The sequence below is a fragment of the Rutilus rutilus genome (assembly GCF_951802725.1).
Source record: "Rutilus rutilus genome assembly, chromosome: 15".
NCBI classification, from domain to species: domain Eukaryota; kingdom Metazoa; phylum Chordata; class Actinopteri; order Cypriniformes; family Leuciscidae; genus Rutilus; species Rutilus rutilus.
This window is the reverse complement of record NC_140220.1, coordinates 26,090,878-26,113,072: the sequence shown is the minus strand read 5'-3', so window position 1 is coordinate 26,113,072 and position 22,195 is coordinate 26,090,878. Positions and strand designations below refer to the sequence as shown.

General features: G+C 37.8%; 1 protein-coding gene across 1 annotated transcript in view; it reads right to left on the bottom strand.

Annotated features, from left to right (window-relative positions):
* fndc4a (fibronectin type III domain containing 4a) overlaps positions 1-22,195 on the bottom strand; it is a 28,812-nt gene that overhangs the window by 4,620 nt on the left and 1,997 nt on the right. The window contains exons 2-5 of the mRNA XM_084432390.1: positions 13,786-13,901; positions 9,309-9,513; positions 3,455-3,544; positions 753-886 (exon numbers count right to left, since the gene is read on the bottom strand). Coding sequence (XP_084288516.1) covers positions 753-886; positions 3,455-3,544; positions 9,309-9,513; positions 13,786-13,901 — 545 coding nt within the window. The remainder of the gene's footprint in view (positions 1-752; positions 887-3,454; positions 3,545-9,308; positions 9,514-13,785; positions 13,902-22,195) is intronic.

The following is a 22,195-nucleotide window of genomic DNA, read 5'->3' as shown; positions in this document are numbered from 1 at the left end:
AGTCTTTCCGCAGGTGTTAAAGTGATCAGGTTGTTTTTCCTTGTCCTCTTGGCTTGAATGCTTATGCTACTCTTTTCATTAAGAGCTAATGAAATGTATCGGGAAATGTAATTTCAACTCAATCTGTTTTGAAAACAGGGGGAATTGTGGGGGAAAGCACAAATGCGTAGCTGTTTTGCATTGCAATTAACAGTTTAAAACTGGAGATATCTGAAAATCGGTTACAGCACATTCGATTAAAGGCTAATATTACATTTATTCAAGGGCGATTTCCTTCACAATGAAGAGAAACATTTTTATGTCATGACAACTCTCGGAGTGTTTGACATGGTAATAGATATGACAATGTTGTATGTTTGGTCTTGGCGTAATAGATCTGCTACGCTGCTGCTGCAGAGCGAGTACGGGACTTGCTACTGCCAATACATACACGACACGCTGCTGCGAGCAAGTAAGACATGCTGCTGCTGTACAAGCATACATGAATTACCCGTAGCAGATCTATACAGGTGGAGGGTTTCTGAAGTGCGCTGCACTGCTAAGGCAAATGCTACCCAAGTAGTTGAAGGTTGAGCAGCGAGCTCATTGGCTACTGATACAGCAGGAACCAATCGGCTGCGCCCTATAGATGATGCGATTATGAACAGGTGAGTAGAATGACATACAGTAAGTAAGTGACAAACAGGATTTTCCTGTTTCTTTAAAATGGATGTGTGGTTTAGACAAGACGGTGAGTTGAGAAAGATTCCCACCTTGCTCCGCAGCAGACCTCCGCTGTGGTGCTCTGGTGTGCTTCTCTCTGAGGATGGTTTTGCCTTCTCTTTGCTGTTGCTGGAATCGTTGTCCTTTATTATGTCATACTGCCGGCAAAACAAGGCAATTACGGCTGCAGAAACAAAAAAGACACAGAGTCGTCACACTAATGTAACTCTACAAAGCTCTGGAGAGACAGGACAGACTGATAGGTCTCATAGAGTCACTGAAGCATCCAACCCTAAGACACAAACACTGAAGAATCACAAAATTGTATCCATGTTACCTCCATTTCACCTCTGTCTCGGCCCATTTTCTTAAGTAGTTCAGCACTTTCAGCATGTATACAACCCAACTTTGAATCTTAAAGTATCATTAAAGCTTTCAATGAAAAATTATCATTAAAATACAGTGTAGTGCCATAATTAAACTTTTCCTTGACCTTCTGAGATTAAATAGCTTGAAAATGAAAACATACAGTAACTTTAAATATTCAAAACGTCCTCCTCAGTGGAAAAAAAGTGCTGAATGTATCGACATAGATTAGTGTTCATAGGGTCAGTGTAATATATATATATATATATATATATATATATATATATACATACAATGCAATGCATAAGTTAATACACCCATGCAAAAGTTGACTAAAAAGAGGAATAAAAAATTATATTTTGGAAATTGAACTTAATTAAACTAGAAAATTAGGAAAAATCCAACCTTTAAGGACACCAATTTTCTTTGTGAATGAATAATGTATCGTAAATAAATAAATGTTCTTCCTTAAAATACATGGTGCATAGTATCCTGGATCCATGAAGTAACTGGCCTTTAAAAATAAAAATCTGCCTGCCTGTATGGGAATTTAACATAGGGGTGTACTAACTTATGCACCATGTATTTTAAGGAAGAACATTTATTTATTTACGATACATTATTCATTCACAAAGAAAATTGGTGTCCTTAAAGGTTGGATTTTTCCTAATTTTTTTAATTAAGGCATTAAGTTCAATTTCCAAAATATGATTTTTTATTCCTCTTTTTAGTCAACTTTAGCATGGGTGTATTAACTTATGCATTGCACTGTGTATATATATATATATATATATATATATATATATATATATATATATATATATATATATATATATTTAAAGAAATTAATACTTTTATTCAGCAAGGTTGCATTCAATTGATCAGTAAAGACATTTATATTAACGTTACATTTACATTACTACATTTACATCTAATGTAAGATTTACATTTCAAATAAATTCTGCTCTTTTAAACTTTATTCAAAGAATCATAAAAAGTTGCATCACAGCTTCAACAAAAATATTAAGCAGCACAACTGTTTTCAACATTGATAAATTATTACATGATATTTTTTTTTTCTTGAGCAGCAAATCAGAATATATTTCTGAAGGATTATGTGACACTGAAGACTGGAGTAATGACTGCTGAAATGAATTTATTTATTATTTATTTATTTGTTATCAGGAATAAATTATATTTTAAAATATATATATAAAAAAATTCATTTAAATTTTAATATTTCAAAATATTACAGATTTTTTTGGATTTGTGATTAAAATAAATGCAGCATTGATGAACATAAAATACCTCTTTTAAAAATCTTACTGACACCAAACTTTTGAATGCTTTTCAATGTCACCTGTAAGATGAACTTGAATTTGGTCCTCTCAGATACAGTGAGGAAATAAGGAGAAAGGAGGACAGATATTATTAGTCCTGAACACCAGAACAAGCTATTGAGCAAAATAAGGAAAAGGAAAGGAAAAGTTTCATTCTGAGGCTCTGATGACAGAAAATATTTTAACGACATCATTGACCATTTCGGTCTGATCTTAAAAAATAAAATAAAAAATACTAAGCGTCAGATACAGGGTTCCATGAAAATTTGTTGATGAAAATCTAAACATTGTAAGTGGACTTTAGCAAAAGAATAAAAATAAAAATGTACATGGAGTTGACATGTTCATTAATTAAAGACGTCGAAAGCTGAGGGGCAATTTTTAAATAGGTTCTGTTTTATATAGATTAAATAAAATAATTTGTAACATCTTTAAGTGTAAATCCTTGAAAAAAATGTAAAGGTTGATGGAGTCTCTTTTAAATCAGGGTGTAGGGGCTGCCCCTGATTTTCATGTTGCACACATCCAGCATCCTCTGGATTGAGAGGGGCTGACAGAATTCCTTTCAGTAGTCAAAGCCCAGCGGTGCGAAGACATTCCTTGTTTGCTGGAGTGGCAGTTGCAATTGAGCGCATGAATTATTTTGTGACAGTGAGGCAGACTGGCTCAGTGCCTTATGTAAGAAAAGAAGTGCTTCTATTTCCTGTGCCCTTCTTAAAATTCAAGCAGTACAGTACATTTCATATTTTATCAGTTTAATGCATATTATGGTTTCGCAAGGCTTTTTAGGGCTGGCATGCATAGTGAAATTTCAAGTACAATTTAATTCAAGTGATGTTAAAATTATTCAGGTGAAAAATGAATAACCATTAGCAAATCAGAGAAAAACTTATGATCCGCACTCTCTTTCTCGGACTCATCTCTCTCGGAGTTTAATCATTTATGAGGTGATGTTTGCAAGCATAGTTTTTCTCAGTAGCTATAAACGGTCATGAAAGAATGAACAGACTCTGCATATTTCTTTTGAGCTGACATCAGTGTCTCACCTGCCCACATTAGAAGCACCACCACAATGATGATCATCTCCCCTGTCTGCAGCTGTCGAGCTTTATCCAGGCCTTGGACTGTTGGGTCATCTGTTAGAAGACAGAGGATCATCTGTGAGTGATTGTACTGAGAACTAAATGCTCAGTTACAGCAGATCGCTGATCCAACTCTGAAATTAAAAGTGGACAGTTTTTATTCTTGTGGTCATGAATCAAAAAAAAAAATTCTATGCACTATGGTTTAAACGTTTGGGGTATTTTCATAGAAGGCTTGAGACAGTTTTCTCAGGATTTATTGATGAATAGAACGTTTAAAAAACAGCATTTACAGTTGTGGTCAGAATTAATGGCACCCCTGGTAAATATGATCAAAAATGGCATTGTTTATCCTTTTGATCTTTCATTCAAAATTTTTGCAAAAATCTAACCATCAGGGCAATAATTAAGAAGTTCCAATCAACTAGAGATGTTACGAATCTACCAGGAAGAGAACGTGTGTCTATATTGTCTTAATGCACGGTGAGGAGGAGAGTTTGAGTGGCCAAAGACTCTCCAAGGATCACAGATGGAGAACTGCAGAGATTACTTGAGTCTTGGGGGTCAGAAAGCCTTAAAAAATAAATCAAACAACCCCTACATCCCCACATGCTGTTTGGGAGGGTTTCAAGAAAAATCCTCCTCGCTCCTCCAAAAACAAACTCCAGCAAATTCAGTTGTCAGACACGACTGGAACTTCAAAAGAGATTTCTATGGTCAGATGAAACTAAAAAAAGAGCTTTTTGGCAGCAAACCCACCAGATGGGTTTGGTGCAAACAGTGATAAAAAGCACCCCATGCCTACGGTTATATATACTGCTGGATCTTATGGATCTGTTGTGGGCCTATTTTTTTGTTGGAAGTCCTGGACATCTTGTTCAGATACATGGTATGGATTCTAGCAAATACCGTTGCTAGAAATTTTATAAAAGGCCCGTGATTGGATCTTTCATCAGGACAACGGTCCAAAACAAACATCAAAATCAACACAAAAATGGGTAACTGAGCACAAAATGAAGCTTCTGCCAGTCCCCTAAACTGAACCCTATAGAAAATGAGTGGGGTGAACTGAAGAGAAGAAGCACCAACATGAACTTGTGAATCTGAAGGAACTGGAGAGATTCTGTATGGAGGAATGGTCTCTGATCTCTTGTCAGCTGTTCTCCAAACTCATCATGCATTATAGGAGAAAACTCAGAGCTGTTATCTTGGCAAAAGGAGGTTGCAAAAAGTATTTACTAACAGGGAGCCAATAATTATGGTCAACGTGTTTTGGAGAAAAGCATTTATTTCATAATGTGATTTCCCCCCCACTTTCAAATCTTTTACTTCAATGAAACGTTCGATTTTTGCGAATTTTTTGAATGAAAGATCAATAGGATAAACAATGCAGATTTATTTTTTACAGCCATTTTTGATCATATTTACAAGGGGTGCCATTAATTCTGACCACAACTGTATCTGAAATACAATTTTTTTTCTAACATTACAAATTTATTTACTGTCACTTTGCATTTGCTGAATAAAAGTAGTAATTTCTTAAAGAAATTCTTACTGACCCCAAACTTTTGAATGGTAGTGTAAATAAATACATTTTAGTGCTGTCAAATCGATTAATCGCATATAACATAAAATGTAAATATAGTGGTAGTTGCGTTGTCAAGGCTGTCAATGGAGGGACAGAAAGCTGTCAGATTAAAAAGCTCTTCATTTGTGTTCCAAAGATGAACGAAAATCTTACGGGTTTGGAATGACATGAGAGTAATTAACAGAATTTTCATTTTTGGGTGAACTATCCCTTTAAGCACAATTCTTTTTTTTATCATTTAAATGAGACACTTTTAAAAATGTTATACTGTATGTGTTTAAAAGAATTATAACACACACACACACACACAAACACACAATCATACAAAATTCAATGCAGAATTTTGCATTTAAAGTGGACAGTTTCACTTATGTGATTCATTTTACTTTTGTTTAGCCCCAAGTATGTATCCCAGCATCCCAATCACCACCACCATCCAACCTCAGCCTGATCTAACCAGCCATCTGTCTTCATTATTAATCCAGTGTTAAAGGGATTGAATTCATGCCCATTTCCTCCCCCAAGTATCTTTTAACCTGTGTGGAGTTGGTCCAGAGCACCACTCTTCCCAATTGCTGATCCTTTTTGGATAAAAGCGGCTGAGACACTGAGACACCTGCTGTCATAAAATAAAAAAGTAACGGGTACAGAGATGAGCGCCCGCTCCCCTTCACATTCTCCGCCACTAAAGAATCAGGTTAGAAGACAGCGAAACGTTCCTCTCATCATTCCCATGAATATTTATAATGATAAGTGTAGAGGTTTTTCACTCATGTGTGGAAAATGAATACTGTGCTCCACACATTAAGCAGTTTCAACATAACCTTGCCACTTCTCTCAACAGAGATTATGTGGGACGCAGTGCTGTTTATCTAACTGGTTACGTTCCAAAAGCTCTACAGGGGGGTCCTTAAGAGAACTTTAAAGGGAGCTGCTACAACGGCAGACAACATAAAGCTTCCTCGCTTCTTCTTTGGTCCAAGGAACCAAAGCAAGACATCTGCTCATTAGTTCCACTAGCTGGGATCAGTTCAAAGATGCTGTTGCACATGTATGTATCACTGTGACATTCTCATGATGAAGAACACAAAAACACTTTAAATTATGTCAACACTTACTGACTCTAGTGTTTTCCAAACCCTATAGGCTGTTTACACACTGCAAGTCTTAATGCACAAATCTGATCTTTAGACCATATCTGATTTTTAGTCCCACCTGTTTACATTCACAAAAATTACTGCCCAAAAATCTCTGATAAATTTTCCACCTCAATAGTGTGAGCGGCGAGCGCATACTGGAACATTATCTTCATAATACGGCCATAAAAATATCTTTGTTGGCAAACGTGTCGCCCTCGCCTTGTGGTGGCTTGGAATTCCAAGGGGAACGTGATGCACGTGTTTAGGCATAGGTCAGATGTCCAGATATTGGATATGTATCTGATTAAAAACCACATTGGAAGAGTCTCTGCACAGATACGGATTTTTGTGTTTCAGATCTGTGTCAGATGTAAACGCAACCCTATATGACTTTATTTCTTCTGTGGAACACAAAAGAAGATTTTTTTCCATACTGTGACAATGGGGTCCAAAACAACATGTTGGACCCAATTGACTTCTATTTTATGGAATAAATGTACAGAGACATTTTTCAAAATATCTTCTTTTGCAAAAATAATGACAGAATTTTTTTTTTGGGGTGAACTATCCCTTTAAAGGGATATTTACTCACCACTTTATATATTTACTCACCATTTCCTCACACTCATTTCGTTCCATCCCTGACTTACTTTCTTCTGTGGAACATAAAAGAAAATAATTTGAGAAATGTCTCAGGATTTTTTTTTGTCCATACAATAAAAGTCAATGGTAAGTAAAAGGGTTTGGTTACCATCATTCTTCAAAATATCTTCTTTTGTGTTCTGCAGAAGAAAGAAAGTCATACAGTACAGGTTTAAAACAACTTGAGGTTGAGTAAATGACAGAATTTAGATTTCTGGGTGAACTATCCCTTTAAGAGCCTGATCTGTATTGATCAAAGCATTGTGCTTGCTAGAACATGTTTATTGTCTTTCTAGTTGTAATTGTGATGGGTCTTTCCTCATCAGGATGCACAGGTTTGTTTGTTAGAACTGCAGGGCCCAGGTCTTTGATATTGACACAGCTTCTACAGACGCAGTTCTTTGAACTATCACAGTAATTGAGTCCAATGGGAATCATCTTCAGCAAAGTCTGACAGCACATGAGAAGCATTGGCCAAAAATACCTAAGAGATGCAGGTGAAACTGTCTGAAGTCACAAAACAAGATACATTACTCAATGACTTGGCTCACTTTTCCTTTCTCTCTTTCTATTATCTCTATGGAGACTACTTCTTTCCTTTTTGGATTTATTTAGATATTTGTCAGATTCCTTAGGCAATTATGGCAAGTTGACTTTGAAAAGCAGCACTCTGCATTGGATTGTGTTTCCTGTTTGTAAGCAGATGGCAAATACTCCCTGCTAAGTCTATTGCTTCTCATTTCAAATCCATGCACTGCATGATGGAGAAGGGAGGGTTGTAAAATGTATTTTACTGGTGTTGCATCATGATGAGATTCATTATTATAGGAACAGAAAGAGATGCATGAATGCATCGAGAAAGATTGTACTAATCTGAACATGCAATAAATCACTGGGTCCTTGGTTTATAACATGTAAATGTCTGTATTTGAATGATGCTTGTTAAATTCTTTCGCTGGGACGAAATTTCAAAGTCATTCTGAGGAAATTGAGCCATTTGTGTTTTTATAAGATTTTGAACTTGTAAGAAATCATAATCAGATCAATATGACTTTTTCTATGACCGATTCTTAAACTATTACCCTCAATACTGAACACTGTGAAAAAGAGAGAGAAAAAATATGATAAGAAGGATCAAACAATTAATAATAAAGGAAGATCACAGCATAATGGACTTGAATAAAAAGTACAGTGACAAGTATTTTAGAAAAAAATTCTAATAAAAAATATAATTTAAATGTATTTAAATAAAGAAAAATAAGTATAATAATAATAAATAAAGTAATATAATAACCTGGTTCAACTCAAAATAATGTCCACATCGCAAGTATAACAAGCTGAATAACTTACAGCAAGCCAGTCATTATCACAAAACAAACATATCAATATAAATGTATTTTGTGCAAATGAATGTCAAACTGCATTCTCTTACTTAATTACCTGCTTGACATCTGGATACACAACTTCCACAAATGCTTTCATGTCTGTCGATGGATAAAATTATATCATGACTGCATGAAAGATTTATTAAACAGTTTTATAAGATAAGATTCAGTTTGATGAATTTTAGACTGGCTTTTTACTGTACACTGCTGTCAGCCAAGATGACGCTAAATCCAAACTCCTACAAAAGCAACTACATGAAAGAAACTACATTTTTACCTATGCAGTCATTAAGGAAGCTTTAAAAAATCATTCTAAATGTAGTTCAATTGAACTGAATGTTTTCAATAAAATGACTTCAATCACACCTTCCTGTATCAGCAAGAGTCAAACAGGATGTCTAAAAAGTCTTCTGATATATATAATGCTTTGAACATGCTTTTTCAGTTTAAGGCAGGAGAGCGTTAATGACATACTGAGCATGTTTTCTGAACTACGTGCATCTCTGAATGCTCGGATGATTAATTTCGAGCGCTCCATTTGCGTTGGTGTGCACAAGCTATCTGGATGTTTTGTTGTTCTCAACATGGCTGGCAAAAATAGCTACTATCATGTTGAAGGCAGCTTGATTTATCTGGTTTTCAGTGCTTTTTTCCAGTGCTAGATTTCATACAGAAGAGAAAATCTCTCAAAAACATCTCATTGAAATGGGTGTTAATAATCCACTCAATGGCCTGCTATTAAGGATCACCGCTCGTGCCGCACAGCACCAAATATACAGCATATCCCCCTGAGAGGCAGCGAGCTGATTAGAAATTGGTGCTGAAAATGAGAGGCAGTAACCAGGTCTACCTGCATCCATGCGTGAAGTGTTCATCAATAATTAATTGGGTTGTAGGAAAGAGAACTGTTTAACACAATGGCAGAATCCACTGAGAATGTAAACGGTTACTGCCCTGTTCACATTTTATGTTTCACACAAAATGTCAAGCTATGATGGACTGCATCAAAATAAGTGTAAAGAATGATATATTAATGTGGTGTAGGAGTGAGGGTGGGCTGTTACCTTGGTTTGAACTGTTTGAGGGGAAACGGTCAGTTTTCTTCAGGGTTCTGAAGTGGACACGTTTGCTGGCCTGACTCTCTCCGTACAGGCCGATGGACTGAACCTGGATGATGTAATTCATCTCCTCCTCCAGGTCCCACAGCACACAGGATCTGCTGGTGGTGTTCACCTCTCTGATAAACCTCTGCATTTTGCCGTCCATTCTCTGAAAGAGTCAAACCACTTGATTGGTATAGATCAGAAGAAGCTGTAATTATGTTATGGTTATACTGTATGTATATGTTATGTATATTTATGTACTGCATATGTTATATAATAAAGCAAATTAAATTTGCATTTATAGGGTAAGGTAGGGTAAAACAATAAGTAATAAAACAATACAATTGTCTTCTTGACCATAGATGTCATTAAATCTCAACACATTTATTGAATGGTTATGTTCTTGACATTTGAATTAAGGGTCGTACACACCAACAACGATAACTATAAAAGGTTTTTATTTTGAAGTGAAAAGTAAATGTGAGAGTAAGACGCACTCCTTGGAATTGGGGCAGAAGGACCGTAGAGAAATGTTATTACTGGTGTTATTTATTTATTATTTATTGTTTTTTCTAAATCCATTAACTAAATGCATATTTTAGACATCTTCATTATTCATAACATTATTTCGAATTCATAGGTCATTGGTATTATGACAATTCCTAATTAAAAATACAGACACACATAATTGTGCAAAAAATGACCCTTTCACGATTTGTGACATTCACAAATGTTTCCAATTACATCCTTTAACAATAAATTGAATGATGCATGATGATTCTGCTCATGCTATAACTAATCTCTAAATATGTTACAATTTACTGTAGGAGTAAATGCACACTGTTCCTAAATGGTATGTATATTGGGGATTTATATGCTGTGGGTTGTGATTAGCTGTTTTGTAGTCCAGGTCCATCTCTAGTCTAAACTACCTAGATTTAGATGTTCTTTCAAACGGCAAAAACTTTTCAAGGTTCCTGTTGAATTTACATGATCTGAAACATCACCTACAGAGCTTTAGGCTGGTTTTCGCTGACATTTCAAACAGCTCATGCTGTCTAGAGGTCAGCAATAAAGTAACAGTAAGGGTTTTCTAAGAGGTCACCTAATAAATATAAATCACACATTAGGGCACTAAAGGATCTTCTATCCCTGAGAGCCAAACACGACAGCCTTTCATTTCAGCTATAATTCTACTCTCTAACTTAACGTTGCATTTAGCTCTGCCTCGGTTGCTTTTTAAAGTCTGTGAATAGAGTCAAAGCACTTTCCTCTGCCCTTGAGCTCTGAAGCAGCCTCTAGGTGTGTGTGTGTATGTATAGGTGTGTGTGTGTGTGGGGGGGGGGGGGGGGTCTGATGAAAGTCCTTGACTAAATTAATAATGCATTCATCTGTGAGTGTCACCTGCAAAGCCATTACAGATGTGCAGACAACCGATTGCATAACATGACTGACAGATATATTTGTAATTGTTTGAATGTGAAATAGGCGTATTGCAATATACGTATTGACGGTGTTGACAATAAATGACATTCAAAACATGAAATATTGATATTTTGTTAATTAAGGGTGTGAAAATAGACCGGTATTAGCGATAACCATAGTATTTTAAATTAATAGCACACAATCACATATGATATTATGACACGTAAATAATCCAGCACCAGTACCTGGTCAACATCCCAATGTACAGTTGGTGGCAGTATTGCAACTTAATGCTACCATCTGTCATAAAGCAGATGACGCAGCGCACGCAGATACTACTGCTTTGCAAAATCAGGTCGTCCGATAAGACAGAGGAGAGACTCTACCCATACTTAAAAAAAATAAGCTTGCCAGTATGGGGGGTTTTGGGATTTAGAGAAAATTACTCCTTAATCAGCCCAGTCTGCAGGACTTGCCGATGAACAGTGAGCGGAAAAGGGGGCAATACCAGCAACCTGTTCACCCACCTCGCATTTCGTCACTATACAGAGAGTAAGTTGTAATTATATTGCTAGTCCTGAAATGGAAATGTTACATTAACCTGTTAACTGCTGACACCTTTCTGTGTTTTGTTATATTTATAGGCTTTTAGTCCAAAAGTATGCTCATTTGGATAATTCTCAGTCTCAATGCTTTCATAGTGATGAGGGCTCAGGCTTTCAATGTGCTAGATCTTCAGTAGTGCTCTCGCTGCAGGACACAATCAAGATGCTCCTTGCTAGGTTGACTTTGGACCTACCTCCTCCTGTTTTGGGCCTTTCAAACCTCTTGCATCATCTGGTTGCATGGCCGGAGGACTTGCAGATACCTAGCAGTCTTGACTTTACCAAAGTGGTCTTCTCTGCATTTCCCTCGGCTCCCTCATCCAGGCCGAATTGAGTAGCGTGCACACTGACAGCAATTACCGAAGCCCAGGAGGACTCTGTAGCATGCCTCCTGTAGTGCCATGTATTTCTTCCCTAGTGGTATATCCAGATGAAGCCCTGAACATGAACTCCGCTGCCCCGGATGCCTTTACGTCATTCAACTTAACAACAGTGTAGACAGGGGCAAACTTACAGGCTGCTGCAGCAAGATACTCAACTTGGCTTGTCATCAAGAGGAGAGGTATCCCACTCTCGGATTAGGCCACCAACTCCCCCTATGCCTACAAACTCTCCATACTGTTGCTAGTGTTTTAGGGTCTGTGGCGGGACACTTTTCAACCTCTCACTTACATCACTGGAGAGGTATTACAGACAACAAGCAGCTTCTCGACACACTTGAGAAAGGCTATTGTCTACAGTTCCGTCGCAGACCCCTAGCAACACCCATATCTGTCCTACAGTGATCCAGGACCCTCGTCAGTCCCTTGCCCTATCGATGGAGGTCCAAAACCTTTTGGAGAAGAGTGCGTGGATAAGGTAACCTTGGACTTGAAGGTTAACCTTCAGAAAAGCACCCTATCCTGACACCAGTCAGTGTGTTTTCTGGGCATGCACTTGGACTCTAGGTCAATGAGAGTCCCCCTCAAAGATGGCAGAAACCAGGTGGTTTCTGCCATCTTTGAGGGGGACTCTCATTGACCTGGAGTCCAAGTGCATGCCCAGCAAGGTTCCAGGTTCATTGTAAGCTTCCCTTTTTCAGCTTCATACAACTGGCAGCCCTTCTCACAGCGACCTCATCGGTTATGCAGCAGGGCCTTTTGCATCTTCGTCCATTCCAATGGACAATACCACAGTGTTATTTTTAATCAACCACCAGGGAGGCACAAGGTCCCTACACTGTCTCCAGTTGAGGAGACTGCTTCTATTGTGAGCAAACAAACACTTCCTGACAGTCAGAGAAGCACACATTCCCAGTTGCTGCAACAGTGTGTTACTTACCTGTTTGGAGCCGAAACCAGGGGAATGGTGTCTGCAGAAGGAGGTTGTCCGGTCTTTCTGGAAGATTTACAGAACAGCAGCCATGAACCTCTTTTCCAACAAGGCAACGACACATTGCCTGATGTGGTTCTCGGCACAAGAGGAACAAGGATTGCTAGGGCAGGATGTCCTGGCCCACGAATGACCAGACCTCCTTCTCTATGCCTTTCCCCCCATTCCGCTCTTCTAGTCCATCCTGAGGCTTGTACAGGAGAAGCACTACAGACTTATTCTAGTGGCCCCCGGTTGGCCATCCATGCCTTGGTTCAGCCTCCTATTAACTCTCACAACTGGTCCACCTCAGCCACTGCCAGCTTGGAATGATCTGCTTTCACAGATGGACAGGGCACTATCGCATCCTTCTCCGGACAGGTTGAAACTGTGTGTCTGGCCTCTGGGGTTGAGAGGACGCTCTCTAAATGTTCAACAGGAGTAAGGAACACAGTCATGAGTGCTAGGGCCCCTTCACCACGTCACACTTATGCCAATTAATGGAAACAGTTTGTTGCATGGTATGCAGATCGGACTCTCAGCCCAATCGATTGCCATATCAGCAAAGTGTTGGACTTTCTGTAGTACTTATTGGACGCTGGACGTTCTCCAGCCACTCTTAAGATGTTTTTGTCAGCCCAATGGAATCCTATGGGGCCGGTGTCAATCGGTGCAAATAGGCTAGTGGTGGATTTTCTTGAAGGAGCTATGTGGCTTAAGCCACCAGCATGGGTAGTGTATACCCAGTGGGATTTGCGAGTGGTGTTGTACAGTCTGTGTTCAGCACCCTATAAGCCGATGGATCAAGCAGATATTAGAAATCTTTCTATGAAAACTGCTTTACTTTTAGCCATAACATCAACCAGAAGGGTCATAGAGTTATCAAATACATATAAGAGCCAAGGACAGACCAAAATTGTTTGGATATTGCGCAATCAAAAACAAATGTCTCTTCTGCTTGTTTACAAAAAGAGCACAAACTGCCAATCTCTACATATTTAAAAGATTATATTTGATAGGGTATATTTTATGTAATATTTTGTTGAAAAGTGATTTACCTGTTGGGAGATGGAAAAGCCAATGATGATGTCACCCTCAGGCACCTCCCAGGACACGGTTGCTGAATCAGCTCTCAGGTGCATGACCGACACATTAACCGGAGCAGGTGGACGGTCTAGAAACACAGGATAGATATTAAAATAACTTTGAATCTTTGAGCCCTAATAATTTATATAACCTGTTAGGCTTTATTGCCCATGTATACTATGGTTGTGTCAGAAAGCTTAAAAATGCTGCTTTTGGAGGACGCATTCCAAGGTAAGAAGACATCAAGGCATGTTTGATAGCAATGTTAGCTTCACTTCCTGACTCCTGAGATACTTCATCTGATTGATTTTTGAAGACAGCATAGATGTATCCTTCACTCATTTTGATATCCCACATATCACTGTGCGTTCCATTCTGTGACAGTTGAGCTAAAAAAAGTTGCGGTTGGTGGTCAGTTTGTGTGTAAATATGTTTTTTTGACTAACTTTTTCCACTTTTGATGTCATTTTGAGCGAGAAATTAGAATTGTAGTAAAAATATATTCGATTAGTTATCACCAAAGCTCTCTCTATTTTGTCTTAGATCATTAAACCATTATGTTGCCTCAGAAGTCCAAAATCAGTTTTGTGAGGTTTCTTCATCCCCAAACGCTGCCTGCAAAGTCATTGTCTGATAGGGCAGCGATGCAACAAGTCAGCTGCCTAAGATTTCGGACGCAGCCTATGTTATAAACTGTAGAGTGATAATAATAGAAATCATTGGCTGTGTAAGCCCAACTCAATCGGCCCAATGGAGGCATCCTGTCAGCGGGTGAAGTTCTCTGCGCGTTACTGTCTTTCCTCGTGGCAAAGTAATTTGATTAAATGAAATACATTTTTTAATATGTATTACCACGTTATTTAATCTGACTCCATAAATGAAAAGGTTTTAATGATATCTGTGCATCATTAAATGTGAACGAATGTTTGACTATTCTTTTTATCTCTTTACTGAAAATAATGTAAGAGTCAGTTAGAATAAAATCAAGTGTTTACAATTTAGGTAAATGTATCATGTAAAGGTATCATGCTAATTACATAATCAGTTCAAAGATAATCAATACAAAACATCAAATGCTCTGGAAATAAAGAGAAAAGATGCGAACCTGACATTAGAAAGTACATGATGCTGAGAGTCTCGGCCACTCTCAGCATCACGGGCTGATCTCGGTCACAGAATCACGCAGAGCCTTCTTCAGCATCTCCCTAAATTCTCAGACCAAGGCAGAAACCTCTTTTCAAATGTAAACATGAGTTCACAGTGGCAATTTGCATTAATCACCATCCCAGACTTACTAGGGACATAAGTTGATTTACATGGGGGCACACCCACAGCAGTTAACAAGATATCTCTAAACACCTTATTACCTTTTTGGTTTACTTCTAAGCTGGATGAGAATGAGACCTTTGTACCAGTCACACTGATACATTTCAAATGATACCAAACATGTATAATACTGTATGATAATTGTTCATAATTAAACCATATAGATTTTTGGGTGAATTCAGGTAGGGTTGGGTGAAGGGAATGATGTGTAAATTAGGAGGTGATCAACTCAAGTGTAATAATTTCTTGAATGGGGATGGTAATATAGCAAGAGAGCTCAAATGTTAATTTCCTTTGTTTTATCAGAGAGTAGCCCTCTCTTTTTCCAGTCTTACAGCTGCCATACTTAAACTGATATACTGTTATAACATTTCCACTCTAATATTAGTGCAGAGACAAGTAGAGCAAAGCAATATTTTCAAGAAAACCTCTAAAGCAATAACCTACTGTCAAACAAAAGTCAAGGACCAGCTATTATACCTTCCCATGAAAACACAACAATAATCTACAGGTCTGAAATATGTTGCTGTGCACTGTTTTTATTTTCTGTCCTTTTATAGACTGTCTGAGTCGCTTGCCAAGAAAGCTTTCCAATCTGACCAATCAGATTTGGGAAGAAAAACATTCTCTCTATGGCTCTATCTCTTCTTACCAGCTTGCTCTCTGAGGGTCTCTCTAAAAGCAAACCCGGTACTTACAGATGTGTTATGCAAAGCAACAGTACATTCCTTTTTTCTTAAATGTCAGTACAACCCTCCTGAGCAACATGTTTAAATTTGGATATTTGGGTAAATTATGCTGTTTGCTATATTACCAGTAAACCACTTAATTTGTGATTAAATGAGTCAGTGTTCAGAGGAGGCGACAAAGAATCGAAATCAGATTGACCAGGGATCAGCCAGGTTTCATAAAAACCTAAAGAAATGGAAAGTGTTCTCTTCAAGACAATATGTTTTATTAAAATTGCTTTCTGAAATTGATTGAATCCAGCACATTTTATCCTATATGGGACTTTTATGCAGGACCTTTTTTTAATTCAGCTCAGCTCTAGGGTGCTCGATCATGATTTAGGAAGCAATAGACAAGCTAATTAGTCTAAAAAAAAACAAGGAGAACAATGACAGATTCAATAGTCAAGCACATGCCTCTGTCGCTGTGGTGAAAATAGAAAGGCAGTGAACTAGGCTGAACCGCGAGAGCATTTTCTAGCATCTCATCTGAGCAGTGCTCTAATGGACTTTATGTGTTTGTGTGGGCGATTGCAAAAAGGGGAAGGGGTGTTTTTTTGTTCCTGCACCCAAACCAATGCAATAACATCAACAATAACATATACAGACTCTTAGCTAAGTTACATAACAGCTGTTTTGAAATAAGTTGTGGCTCGTTGCACAACGATTCTGTTACAGATCTGTATGATGCATCTTTTCCAGAGGTCCACAAAATTAACAGGCACTTTAAAAGAGTAGTAGAGTACAAAATAATGCCTAAAAATCATACAAACACTCATATTTATTCTGATCAATAATAAAATAGTATAAATATAAATAATTAAAATTTTATACAATAAATTGATTTGAAAAATATGACACAAAACAAAACATTGGTATTTGTACCTTTAATGCTTTAAATGGACATCAAAGTGTAATGTATTTGTGGAAAGTGCCAACAATATAAGGTAAGCAGAGGAGCTTGGATCTGCATTCGTCATTAATCTGCTTTTCTCCAGAGCTAACCATCGGCAACAAAACCCATAATGCATCACAAAGCTGAATGATCACTCTCAGTATCAGACTGATAATCAATGTCCTGTGTTGACGCCCTAGGAGGTCACTAGTATGGCAGCACTCCTTTCCATGCAGCTATGATCATCATACACAATGGGGGTCAGGACTGATTATGCTGGTCTTCCTTGCCCTCAGCAATAGCTGTGTAAATTGGATGTAGAGAGGTCTGACTCCAGCTCTGCACCATGGATAATCATTTAGAGGAAGGAGAGGGCCACCTCGGTGAAGGCTGACTTGCACATCAAAGTGTCTATAGGTCACATGCATCAAATCTTCCATTTTAATGAGCTACATCATTGTTTTTGTGTAACTCTTATTATGAAGCTCTACATCTACACTGGCGGAGGATGTATATGGTATATAAGATATTTATACAATGTCACACATGCGAAGAGGCCGCGAGTCAGACTGGAACGTGGACAAGGGAAGTATAGTTTCGGCTGTTGGCACATTACAAAACAGCACAATTACGAGAATTAACAAGTCAATGCTGAGTCTCATTTTAGACAATATTGCCAGCTTCATGAACGAAAATATTGTTTTGCTTCATGAATGAAAATAATTCCAAACAAACCTAGAGCTGTCTTGCAACTGAGCGGTCTTTTATACCTGAATGAATCAGCTGTGTTGAATGAATCGGTTGATTGAATAATTCAGCCACTCACTCAAAGTTCCTGAATAAAAACCATAAAGATGTCCGAGTAATGAATCGCTGAGAAATCGCCCGGTACTTTTGGAATGCTGCTCAACTAATCAGATCCGAGAGCCAGAACTAACTATTGTTTCAAATTTTTTCTGCATCCAAACAATTTACAGACACCGTTGTCAGATAATAGAAGGGCTAAAAAATATTGTTTTTGTCCATTTGTGTAAGATGAAATCACTGTTATAGTGTGTTGTTACAGGAACTAAAAGCAGGTCCAGTTTCATTCCACCTGTCCAGCAGATTGCTCAATGAAAAATGAAAGATTTTCATAAACATATATAATGAGAGAACATCTGCAGGGGTAATCTCATGATTACGATTGGTGATTTGTCACAGAAAGCAGCAAATTTTTTAACATTCAACAAAATGTCCCACTGACTAAGAGTCCATTCTAGTAACAGTGCAGTTTGATGCCAAATGAATGTACAGAATGTACTAATGACATAATGAATTGCCTATATATATATTTATTAACTTAATATAATGAACGTTTTTCACTGACTGGGAAAAGGTGGTTCTTATTAAATAATTAATCAGGTTTTTGTCATTTTAGTGACATTTACCTCACTCTTCCCCCGCAAGAGCTCATTGTCCTTGAAGTAATAGAGGTTGAGAGTAGCTTCAAATTGTGATACATGGCCAGGCATAAGCTCTTTAGTGATGAGGAAAATAATTGTTTAGATAAAGGAAGACTTTTTGAGTTTTGGTGGTCTGGTCAGCATTTGCAATTTATTATCTCACTGTCTGAATAAAATAAAAATCAAATTGTCATTATTTACCCACCCCAACTCATTCCAGTCTAACATTATTTTTCCAATGCATTACACATCTCTAAGGTTTTGTTCATTGATTTATTCTGCTAAGCTACAAAAACATATTATATTATATTATATATACCTTAAATCTTTAATAAATCAGCTCTCACTTTTGTTGTAAGGAAAACGGAAGCTCAAAAATGCTGTAGTACATCTCATTTTGCATTTAAAAAAATAATACTGGAAAGCAAAAAGTGAGAATATAACAACAAAATCATCATTTTTAAGTGGATTATTGCTTTAAAGTCATATGTTGCAGCAAACATATGGAAGGTATCAGTCTTTGGTAACTACTGTTGTCTATATCCTTCCTAAAATATATGTCAGACGCTGAAGTATCCTGCACTGTAAAAGTTGATGAATATACTGATGCAAGCTTTGCTTACTTCCATTAGTACCTAACAAGAAGTGATTTATATGTGTATAGCGCTAATAAAGCCTAGACCCACATAAAACCAGTATACATTTTATGCGAAATAAGTCTCACTCTCAAGCACAAGTCAGATGCACTCAAATATTTTACATAACAGAAAGAGGAGAGCAGGTCACCTTGGGTAATACACTGAGCATACAGTTAAAAAGCAAGAGGCCACATGAGATACAGACATCCTGTCAGAGTAATCCACATGAAACAGGCACATACTGTAGCAGCATTTCAGCTGGTCTTCATGACAGAGTAGACACGGGCAATTCCAAAATCACCTTCAAAGAAACCATCCACAAATCCACATGCAAGTTCAACTACAATCCACAAGTATATTAAAGCAGAATAAACATGTGTTCACAGAGTCAGCAGCATTTAAATAGCATCAAGGCAGAATTTTGCGTGGCTTTGATCCAGCTAGCTAAAAATACACATTTAGGCAGCAAAAAAACCCTGGATTGCTTTTTCCTCCTTTTTTCTTTAAATGTTAAGTCCTCCCAACTGTTTAAACTGCAAATGTGTAAATTGATTCCTTCAGCTTTCTTATCCAAATTAAGGATTTAAAAGAATCCTCTTGCGGCATCAGAGGTCTGTTAGGTGAACGCAATAAAGAGAACACAACACAAAGTCATTTGTCTTTACCATATAAATGCAGCATCTCTCTCACACGTCTCTGTCCAACATGTTATCTCAAGCTCTAATGACCTCCAGGCATGCACTGAATTCTGGAAAGGGATTAGTTCTTCATGATAGATTTCATCAAATGTTGTGCTGTCTGATCCTTTCAGGGTAGACAACGCACTCACAGATGGAGCTGTAGGGTGTTCTATCAACACAAAGCCGTAGAGGGAGCGCGTCCCAGCCTCAGGGGAGCACTGCACTTTCCCAGCAGAGCGAGATGTCACTGTAACACCAGAGACACTTCAACAGTCATGGGGTTTTCCAAGGACAAGATGGAGAACTCAAGCATAGGATATTTTGCAAGAGCAACATGATTGTAATTATGGGGTTTAAACATACAGGTATATCCACCTTATTTTTGAAGTCAGAGGTAACTTGAATATGCAAGGGTTCCAGTGTCATCCACTTCTGGTTATATTAGCTGTAGGCTACAAAAACAGTCTGCAATTTCAAGCAGCATAACAAGCTGGTTTTTTTACAGCTACAAATGACACCAGGAGCCTCGTACATTCAAGTACCAAGTAGCCGCGCACTCTTACGTTAAAAATTAGGTGGATAGCAGCTAACGAATTGGAGGTCTCGCACATTCACAGAACATATCGTACTCTGTTGTTGCAAAATAAGGTGGAAAAACACTTTTTTAAACAAGTTTTGGTTTCGGTGTCAGTTTTGGGCAGTTTTGCCTGCCTGTGTTCTCTCTTGGTTTCACGCACCTGTTTTACTTCAGTTGACTACCCTCCCTCTGTACTTAATGAGTTCTTTTTGTTCATCATTCGGTCTCGTCAATGTTAACGTGTACCATCCTTCTTTATTCTCCTGTATAGTAAAGATTGTTCCATCGAGTCTCCAGTGCCTTGCATGTTGAAGACCGATCCGTGACAGTCAGTTACTTTTTTTTTTGTTCCGCAAACCATACAAAGTCACAGAGTCAGCTGAGCTGCCACGTCTCTTAATGAAGTTTTATGTAACAAAGTTCGGGAGGAGCATGTTCAGGTAATCATCCAATCAGCACAAGAAATAGCCAGTATAAATAAAGCCTTCCCTTACCTCCTGTCTCATGACTAATTTCTCAGCATCCCGCCACCACCCCATCACCTCACATTCGGCTGGGTCTGCTCATAGATAGCTATGATCTATACATTTATAGGGGGGAGTACTCTGGGGTCGGGCTGAATTTCCGAGCTCGGAGCCCTCCCCCCGGACAGCAAGCCAAATACGCATTTTAATATTACATCAGATTTCATTAACATGTAAACTCATGAAACACACAATAAAGGTGTTTAATTCCTGAATGAATGAATTAGTGGGTTTGAAAGATTCAGTTGAATTAATGATTCAATGACTCACTCATAAGGAGTCGTAACAAAAATGATATTGAGTAACTTACATTTTTGATAGTATATTGCCAGTTACTATGTCTGATTTGCTTCATTAATGAAAATACTTCCAAACAAACCCAGACTGGCGCATCTCAGTAGTGGTGTTTCAGCGTTGTACTTCTAAAGATGGTCACTTGTTGCCATGCTGGCGTAATCATGAAACCTTCAAAAAGAATTGCTGAAAAATCCCCACCACTAAACCACAAACCATCGGGGTAAATGAGACACAAATTTGTACAACGTTGAGGGTACAATTTTTGCATATCTTCTGACAGTCAATGATTATTAATTAAATTAAAATTATACTTTGGCTTTGTAGTATAATATGTTGTTTTTTATTAGATCTAAAAAAATTGTGTCCTACATTTTATGTTTCTTTATAATTTCATTTTAATGTCCTTATTTCAAGGCAAAGCACTTTTCAAAGACACATATTAGAGTCAAAATAGTTAATACTTGTGTCATTGTGTGGAAATGTTGAAAGCCTTTGTAAAACACATTTCTGCTTGTCTTTGTTCAAAACTAGATGTCCTCAATAGTCACCAAACAGCACATGCATAGTCTCTTATTATAATGAGTTTGAAATATGAGTGGTTTCACAGTGTAACATTAACATGTTTCATGTAGATTTTTGTCTGTGAGCTATCAAAAAACGAACAATTAAAATAATCTAATTTATTATAAATACAATAAATCGATTGATTATTTTCATAATTATACATTGATATAAGAATCAAGTGTTTTTTAAACGTACATAGTTCATATGTTAATATTGCATGTTCTGTGTCTACCCAAAAATATCAAACTGTACATGACTTTATGGAAAAATACCTACGAATACTAATGAGATCACACAGTCATGCCTCCCTGCTCCACCATATCACCTGTGCACTTGTACCACCTCATTTCCATCTGACAATGACGACCCTAGCTAAGAAAACTCATTTGATTGGTTTGCAGGCTCTAGCAGTGATCCGTGAACACTTCGCCTCCCTGGGTCCGCAAGAGATGGAATTGGACAGTGTGGCAGTTTAAGGTCAATGTAATTGGTGACCACAGTCCACCAGGTCTGGCCTGCCGATGCAATTCTCTTGTCACCTCAACACGGGCCAGATGAGGTGTTGGAAGTCGGACAATTTTTTACAGGCAGCCAATTTCAGCACAAATGCTCTGGAATTACACGACATGGCCAGAAGTATTAGAACACAAACACCACACCCATATCTATGCTTGCTGAACATCTGATGGAAAGGTTTTCCATACAGAC